We start from the raw sequence: 9,354 nt of genomic DNA on the forward strand, positions 1-9,354 counted from the left end.
ACATCGCGCTGATACTTGGTCCACCATCTCCCCCATATTAGGCCAGAAGTACCCTATTCTTAGTGCCTTGAAGGACAAGATCTTGACCCAGAATGATTGCTGCAAACTCCTTCGTGGATATCCCGGAGAATGGTCTCACCTTCCTCTACTGATACACACTTTAGGTTGGGGAAATAACAACCCCTGCGGTACAACTTATTATCTATCAGAGTGTATCTCACACACCGCGACTGCAACTTCCTTGCTTGTCGTCTATTCTCCGGGCAGACCCCTTCCTTAATGAACTCGATGATAGGGTCCATCCATCTGGGCTCCTTGGGGCCAACGGTGATGGCAAATATCTCTGAGATCGTCTTGCTAATGCTAGGCCGATCTAGGATTTCGACCTTGACCTTCTTGCGCCCTTTCTAACGGGTACCGGTGGCTAGTCTAGCCAAAACATCAGCATTACTATTTTCCTTCCTAGGGATTTGAGTGACCGTTGCTGACTCGAACCTGTGCAAGAGAGCCTTTGCCGGTGCCTGGTAAAAGTTTAGATGCGGTTCTTTGGCCTCAAAGGTCCCGCTGACCTGGTTCACCACCAACTGCGAGTCGCTGAACACCTGTACACTCTTGACTCCTATCTCTTGTGCCAGCTGCAGTCCCCCGATCAATGCTTCGTACTCAGCTGCGTTGTTGGATGTGGAGAACATGAATTCCAGGGAGTACTTGTATTGAAACCCATCCGGGCTGACCAATATTATTCATGCTCCACTCGTATCTTTGGTTACAGAGCCATCTACATACACCTTCCAACCTAGCTCGACATTCTGGGGGGCCATCGTTACCTCATGCTCAATCTCAGGGTGCACCTCGTCGTCCTTCATAGGGGTTAGCTCCGAGATGAAATCTATAGCCGCTTGCCCTTTGATGGCTACTCTCGGCATGTAGTGTATGTTGAACTCACCCAACTCTATCGCCCCTTTGGCCAGTCTCCCACTCACTTCCGGCTTCTGCAGTACCTGCCAGAGAGGGCAGTTGGTGAACAAGGTGATGGAATGTGCTTGGAAGTAGTGTCATAGCTTCCGAGCGGTCACAATGAGTGCTAGAGCCAACTTTTTGAGGTCCGGGTACCTACTCTCTGCCAAGGTAAAGCCTTTTTGCCTACATAATACACTGGGAGCTCGATGATGTCGTCTTTCCTGATCAGGGCTGAGCTCACCGCTGTATCAGACGTTGCCAAGTAGAGGTATAGCATTTCTCCGGGTATCGGCTTCGATAACATAGGCATCGATGCCAGATATTCCTTGATTTTCCTAAAAGCCTCCTCTTGCTCGGGTCCCTAATTGATTAGCTTGTAATACTGACTCTTCAACAGCTTAAAAAATGATGTACGTTCACTTATTCGTGAGTCTAGAGACAAACCTAGCGAGGGCCGCCATCTTGCCCGTTAGGGATTGCACATCACTCTTGACCGTTGGCACCTCCATATCTAATATGGCTTGAACCTTCTCCGGGTTTGCTTCAATTCCCCGCCTGCTTATCACGCGGCCCAGAAACTTCCCTTTGACAACTCCAAACAGACACTTGTCCGGGGTCAGCCTCATACCGTATGCGGGGATAATGTCATAGACTGCTTACAAATCGCTTACCTGTTTGATCGCGGTAAGACTCTTCACCAACAAGTCATCCACCTACACCTCCATGGTTACTCCCAGTTGCTTAGCAAACATTTTGTTCATCAGGCGCTGATAGGCTGCTTCTGCGTTCTTCAGACTGAACGGAATCCTCTTGTAATAGTACATTCCCTTGTCGGTGGTGAACGCGGTGTGTTCTTCATCTGCTGTGTCCATCATTATTTGATTGTAGCCAGCGTATGCGTCCATGAAGCTTAGCATTTTGAACCTGGAGGTGGAGTCAACGAGTTGGTCTATTCGTGGCAACGAGAAGCTGTCTTTAGGGCAAGCCCTATTAAGACTCGTGTAATCCACGCACATCCTCCACTGCCCTACTACTTTCTTAGGGACAATGATTACGTTGGCCAACCACTGCGGGTACCTAGCTTCCTTGATGAATTGGATGTCCAACAGCCTCTGTACCTCTCCCTTGATGATGTCATATTTAGCCAAATCAAATTATCTACGCTTTTGCCTCACCGGGGGCATGCCTTTTCGGATTCCCAGTCGGTGCGTCACTATATCTCTCAAGATGCCGGGGACATCTGCATATGACCAGGCAAATGCCTTGTTGTTGGCCTTTAGGAAGCACATGAGCTTCTCCTTCACTCTAGGAGGCAACCCCGTCCCTATTTTTGTTGTCCTCGCAAGGAACTCGTTCGAGATGCAAATCAACTCTGTTTCCTCAACGGATCCCGGCCTCTTGGCCTCGGTACCCTCGATTGTAGCATTAACCCTTGGATCCTCGTAGGCATCCGTCGTGAGGGTCTTTGGGCTCCCTGAAATTAATATTTCTACCCTTCTCCTTCCATTATCTTGGTTGATGGCATAGCATCCTCTCGCTGCCAGCTGATCCCCTCGGATCGTCACTATACCCGCAGGGGATGGCAGCTTCATCATCAGCATGTGGCCAGCAATGAAAGCCTTTATCTTCCACAGGGCCAGCCTCCTCAGTATCCCGTTGTAAGATGAGTCACAGTCGATGACTATGAAGTCTATCCATGTCCTCAACGTGTTCCCCTCTACACCCTCTAGGATCATGGGAATATGATCTAAGCCAGAGGTTGCACCACATCCCCAGAGAAGCTTATCAACGGCTCATTATCTTGCGTGAGCTTACTGTTCCCTATTCTCAACGCTTGCCATGCGTTTCTGAACAACACATTCACTGATGCCCTAGTGTCAATTAGGATCTTCTTGCATAGGTAATGATCCAACTACGCGGTGACCAGGAATGGGTCCTCTTGAGGCTGCCTGATTCCTTGCTCTTCTCCTTCCTCAAATGTCACCGATCTCCAACCCTCGTTGACATGCTGATTGTTGCAGCTCTTGAAGGTGAATATCTCTCGCCCTTCCCTTATCCCAATGCACTGTTTCTTTACTTTGTTACTCCTCTGGTCTAACCGTGCTCCCCCGCGGATCGTGTTGATCGTCCCATAAACGTTAACTTCTACCGCCTGCCGCTGAACTGACACGTACTGCTGGAGTTTGTCTGCTTTTATCTGGCCCTCTATCGCCCTCTTTAGCTCTACATAATTGTTTACCATATGAGTGGCCTCCCCGTGATACCCGCAATACTTCCCGGTGTCCTCCCTGGTCAATCTAGACAGCGGGAACTTCCTCGTTGGGAGCCTTGGGATTGCACCCTTGTTCTCGTTCCACGCTACCTCGGGAGTTGCCGTCAGGGTAGTGAAGTTTTCTCTGGCTGCGGGAGCCGCTGTTGTGAACCCGCTATCCTGGTAACCCCATTTGCCTTTCCCCTATGGGCCTCCCACCTGCTTGGCTGGCTTCCTACCTCCCTCTTTGTACCTTTTGCTAAGGGTGAAAGCTTGTCCCTCATGATCCCCTTTCCATGTTCTTACTTCTTGGATCGTTTGCCCCTGGGACTCGGACCTCCTATCCTCCTTTCTCTTCCCGCATATTAATCCCGTACGTATCATGGTCTGCTTGAGCATGCCTAATTGCCATCTCCATTAATTCATCATAACCCCGCGGGTTTTCAATTTTCACGGCATACAAGAACATCCTGGGCAACAGGGTTTGAACAAACGCCTCTTCCGCCACCTTCTTGTCGAAACTCCTGACCTTGGTCGTGGCTCCTTGCTAGCGATTCACGAAGGCTTTAAGCCCTTCACCGTGTCCTTGCTTTACCTTGAACAGTTGGGCGGTGTTCTGCCCGTCCGTACGCAATATAAAGTGGTTCACAAACCTATTCGCCAGTTGTCTGAAGCTGTCTATCGAGTCGGTCGGGAGCTCGTAAAACCAACTCAGTGCCTCTCTTGACAATGTCTCCTGAAACATGTTGCAACACATGGCGTCCGTGTAACCCTTCGCGTTGGTGTATGATTTAAAACTATCGAGGAAGAGATGCGGGTCCCCTTCACCCCGTAGCTCAACTTCAGAGGCTTAGCTGCGTGAGAGCGCAAAGTCTGCGTGATGGTCCTTGTGAACGGTCCCCTTCTTTCTTCGAATCCCATCCCGAGCGGGCTGTGCCGCCTGTCTTTCTGCTTCATTCACTCTCATGGTCAAGTTTACCACATTATCCCTCATGGCCATCAAAGCCGCCTCTACTCCCATTGACGATGGCACCCTCTCTTTAACGGGGGTTGGGAGCGGTGGTGGACCCTCTCCCTCCATGCTTTCCAAGAACAGATTGGCCCCAACATGGACAGTTCTGCGGGTTGTTGGCGATGGCATTATGTGGGATCCCCAGCCCTCTGCCTGCTGCTCTCGGAGGGTGGCAGCTGCCCGCTCGATCGCCTCGTCACTCTCTAACCTTCGCGCCAACGCGCTCATTATAGTGGCATTATCTCGTTCCAACTTTTTCTCCTGGGTTGCTGCCTCTATGCTAGATGATCCTGGGCCCTTTCTCTCTCCAAACGTGCCACGTCCGCCCTCAGTCTTTCGACCATGTCCTCCACTTCCTCCTGCGTGAGATCATGCATCGTTCCGTCCGGGGTCCTTTCCCGATCATTCCCTATGGGTGTGCATTCTAGCCTCTCACCCGATCCTTCATTCCAAGCAGTGGTCCTCGGCGTTCTCTCCTCACCGAGACCGCGTTGGTCTTCCAACATTTTCCTACTCCCTTCTACTAGTTCACTTGACTCAGCCATCAAGACTCAGTGGCTTTTCGTAAGAGTTCCCACAGACGGCACCAATTGTTTCTACAAGATCCCGTAGACCTCGTAGAAGCTCTTTTGAGTGATCTCTGCCCTTGATTGTTGTTGACTATCTACCTGCAAGAGGAGATTGACCGGGACTTTCCGGTCTTTTTCTCTCCGATGATTAAGTCAGTTACATGGTAGGTATAGTATTTAATGCTAGGAGATTTCTTACCGTTTTGGTTGACTTCAGCATTATATTTATAGCCCCGCATTGATTTATATCTTGCCTGTTATTCGATGTGGGACAAATATGCTACTGAGGTTTGTTTATTTGGTCTTCTATGGTGTGTCTCCTACCCGGCCCAGACTACTACAACCTCTAGGATGAAGCCTGCTCGGTCTACCTCATGTTGGGCTTCCGGTAGCATCGTGGGCCAGGGGAGATATTTATCGACTACCGATTACAATATATATTATAAGTATATGGGTAATATTTATCTTGAAGCAATTGTAAGAAATCTTGAAGAACAAGACATTGTATAAAGTTGAACTTAGACTAGGAGTGGAATTTTGAAACCGAAAAAAACCGAGCCGAAAACCAAACCGAATTAAGAAAAACCAAACTGAACCAGATTAGTTTGGTTTGGTTTTTTGGTAGTTTGGTTTGGTTTTTGGTTTTGGCCCTTGAAAAACCGAACTGAACCGAAAAACCGAATCTCTCTAAAACGACATCGTTTTTTGTCTTTATTTTTCGTATTAAATATTTGATTTCAAAAATATTATTTTAGGTTTTATGTTCTTTATAATTATATGTTTGTCTTTTCTAATACTTTGCTTTTTATTTTCGTTTTATGTACGTATAGAAATGTTTTAAGTGTCGTGTATGCGAAGTATAGAGAGTGATATGTTACCTCTAAAATCGAAGATTTTATTCTTGCGAGCTTTAGATGATAGACTCTAATGGATAATTTATTTTTCTCTCCTTTATTCAAATTTATGATTTTTAAATTTTAAAATTCAGAATTTATTTGGATGGACTTTAAACTATGGAGTTTATATTTTGTGTTCAAGATGAACTTAGAAGTTTTAAAATTATGGTTTCATGGTGTGCTAGTGTGGTCAATTCCCAATATTTTTGAAATTATTGAGTATTAAACTTTCAAAGTATCTATTTAGTTTATAAATTGTTGGTTTGTTAAAGAATCATTGCCAAAATTTTTTATTGATATATTATATGTGTTTATAAAAACAAGTAATGGAAGAAAAAAAAAAAGGACCTAAAATACTATAATTTTTTACTAAGCCAAAAACATACAATTTTAAGAAAAATTATTTTAAAAAAGAAGAAGAAAAACCGAAAAAAAACCGAAACCGAACCGAACCGAACCATGGTTTGGTTTGGTTTCTAGTTCAAGGTCTCAAAAAATACCAAACCGAACCGAATTTTTTATTCGGTTTGGTTTCTAGTTTTAGAATTCGGTTCGGTTTCTGGTTTTAGGTGAAAACCGAACCCACCCCTAACTTAGACTATGTATATGACCGGTATGAATTCAAGCATTGGAGATGAGTTAAAGATTGAGCATAATCATATTAGTCAAACTCATAATCTGTTAGGATTTTGAAATCAGTTTTAATACAGTTATAAAGTTTTATCTGATTTTAATTTTTGAATTAAAAAGCACTTAGAAAGATATGACCTTTTCTTGATGGAAGAAACTGTCATTGTATAACTGGTCTATATAGTCAGATTTGGTCCCTGCTGATACACAATCGTTTTCTCGTCAAAAGTCCCATTAACTTAGAGAATTATAAAGGTGGAATCAGGAGAAGATCACATTGACGACTTCAGTTCTTGCAACAAGATGAAAAGGGTCAAGTGCGTCAATAGGCAGATAAAAAGTACACCAAGTGCGCTAACAGAAAATAAGAAGAACGCCAAGACGGACATAGATCAAGATGGATCACTCAAGTTATTCATGTCAGCTTTCAATTTATTTAAATTCCAGATTTCAATAAGGATAGATAATGTTGTTGCTATCCCGAAAACACAGAAAGTTCAAGTTCATGTATTCATTATGAGATAGATTTTATTAAATATCGAATTCAGTTCTTTCACCAATGTCTCATTTGGAACTATATATATACGAAAAGGTTACTAGCTAGAGGCTGCCAACTATTGTCCATTCTTAGTTCCCATCAAAGGTTAGCTAGCTAGCCAGTGACGGAGCCAGCCCAGTCTTGACCGGGCTGGAGCCTAGGTAAGATTTGAAACTCAAAAAACACCTGCATCAATCTATATTTTAGGCGCGTGTGAGGAAGGTGGGAAGTGAGGGAGGACACAGAGAGTGAGGGAGTCAAGCCAGTCAAGCCAGCTTTGTTTGACAAAGTCAACCCCACAGTTTACACCTAATTACTGTGATTAGACGATTTTGGCTTTATATAATTGGAAAATGCTCATTTAATAGGGCTGCTACTTGCTAATTAGGATTGAGTTAGTCTAACGTCTTTACGCTAATGGCTTCGTGCTTAGTAGCCACTCTTTATGGCCGGTGGTGGTTAATTAGTAGCCTTTCACCTTAAAATTGATTTTTGACTCTTAATGCTTCTTTACATTGTAAAATGAATAACCAAAGGCTGTCAAACGTAATTAACAATACAAATACATAAGCATTACAAATTAAAAATGACGGTTTAAGAATCTTAAAAGGTTAGAAAACTAGTAAAGAGTCATCTAGATAACGCTAGGAAAATCATTTAAATCCATTAGATAACGCTTGATGAAGCCATCTTGTTTAGAACCTTCTGAAATAACTGTAACATCTCGTGAGTCATATTGTTTTAAATCTCATACATATATCTCCTATATCTATATACGTGTGTGTGTGTTTTTTTTTTTTAATTAACCAAAATTTCTCACGTCGTTAAGTTTCATTGATTTATTTTTTTTCGTGTGTTGCTATTAATCTAGGTGACTTTTTCATCTGGCTCCACCCCTATAGCTAGCTAGGATTGAATGTACGTTCATTTTGATCGAGACGGCAACCTGGTGGAGTTCTCGTGCCCTAGCTAGATATATAGATGCAACCAAACCCTAGCTAATACGCTCGCAACTCCAATAATTAGATATTCAAACATCGATTCATCCAACAAGCCAGCGAGATCCCGGTCCGTACCTGCAGCCTGCACTCGCATCTCTTATCAGCTATCACCCAACATTAAACATTGATTTTCATTTTAAATATGATTATGTGTTTCTCACTTCAACTAATTTCATGGGCCGGCAGCGTTTCTTCAACTAATTTATATGGATATGCTAAATTGTACATCAAAGTACACAAAATTCATATTGTCATCCATCCATGACCTGTCTTATAATGAAGTTTAGCTATCATGTCATCTTCACTAATTTAATTTCAGAAGATTAGAAGGTGAAGGTCTTTGCCTAAATCTATTACCTGTGGATGAAGGAGACTGAATGAAAACTAAAACATCATGTTATTCAGTCATTGTACAGCACTGCTTATAATAAGGACCTTTATCCTATTTGTGAGGGGAAAAGCATCTATTTTGGTCAATTACGACTCAAATTTGGTTTGTTTTAACTTCTATTTTGAAATAACCACTTCACTTAGAGATGAAGTCCATGTAATGTCATATCACTTTGTTCATATATCATAACACTTCATAAGAGAAGTTTTACTGAAATTAAATACTTAAAATAGTCTTAATTACGTCAAATTACTAACCATCATCTCATACGAACATACTACTATATCTACTAGATTTTAGGGCCAATTACATATAAGTCCACTTTGAGACATTTTTTCCCACATAGATCCACCCCAACATTTTTACCCACATAAGTCCACCCAAGTCTAAATAAGGTTTTGTATTAAGTATTGAAGTTCAACATAATTACAGACTGCCATCCAACAAAAAAAATTAGATTTTCTCCTTTATATTTATAAGAATGCCACTAGTATAAAAAGTCAACAACCACTCTTATTTCGGAACAGTCTCCGGCGGACCTCCGGCGAGATTTCCAGCGGACCTCCGGTGAGGTTTCCGGCCGACCTTCGGCGAGGTTTCCGGCCGACCTCCGGCGAGGTTTCCGGCCGACCTCCGACGATGACAAAAATTACTACTACCAGCTAAAAAAGCTACTACCACCAGCTACAAAAGCTACTACCACCGCCTACAAAAGCTACTACTGTGAGGTTTCTGATGAAAACAAAAAGCTACTACCACCAGCGACAAAAGCTACTACCACCAGCTACAAAAGCTACTACCACCGCCTACAAAGCTACTACTGTGAGGTTTTCGACGAACACAAAACTACTACCACCAGCGACAAAAGCTACTACCACCAGCTACAAAAGCTACTACCACCGCTTACAAAAGCTACTACTGTGAGGTTTCCGAGGAACACAAAAACTACTATCACCAACCACAAAAGCTACTACCACTAGCTACAAAAGCTACTACCACCGTCTACAAAAGCTACTACTGTGAGGTTTCCAATGAACACAAAAGCTACTACCACAAACTACTACCACCAACCACAAAAGCTACTACCACAAGCTACAAAAGCTACT

The 9,354-nt window shown here is 43.4% G+C and overlaps 2 protein-coding genes across 2 annotated transcripts; both read right to left on the reverse strand.

The window, feature by feature from the left end:
- Positions 1 to 407: 407 nt before the first annotated feature.
- LOC101304545 lies at positions 408 to 1,586 on the reverse strand. The gene is made up of 4 exons (XM_004293080.1): positions 1,405 to 1,586; positions 1,077 to 1,203; positions 828 to 1,001; positions 408 to 707 (listed from the first exon to the last, which is right to left on the reverse strand). Exons 1-4 carry the CDS (start codon positions 1,584 to 1,586, stop codon positions 408 to 410), a joined length of 783 nt encoding a protein of 260 aa, XP_004293128.1.
- An 87-nt stretch (positions 1,587 to 1,673) lies between these two features.
- LOC101304841 (enzymatic polyprotein-like) lies at positions 1,674 to 2,696 on the reverse strand. The gene is made up of 2 exons (XM_004293081.1): positions 2,136 to 2,696; positions 1,674 to 2,084 (listed from the first exon to the last, which is right to left on the reverse strand). Exons 1-2 carry the CDS (start codon positions 2,694 to 2,696, stop codon positions 1,674 to 1,676), a joined length of 972 nt encoding a protein of 323 aa, XP_004293129.1.
- Between the last annotated feature and the right edge of the window lie 6,658 nt (positions 2,697 to 9,354).

This window comes from Fragaria vesca, linkage group LG2 (genome assembly GCF_000184155.1).
Source record: "Fragaria vesca subsp. vesca linkage group LG2, FraVesHawaii_1.0, whole genome shotgun sequence".
Lineage (NCBI taxonomy): Eukaryota > Viridiplantae > Streptophyta > Magnoliopsida > Rosales > Rosaceae > Fragaria > Fragaria vesca.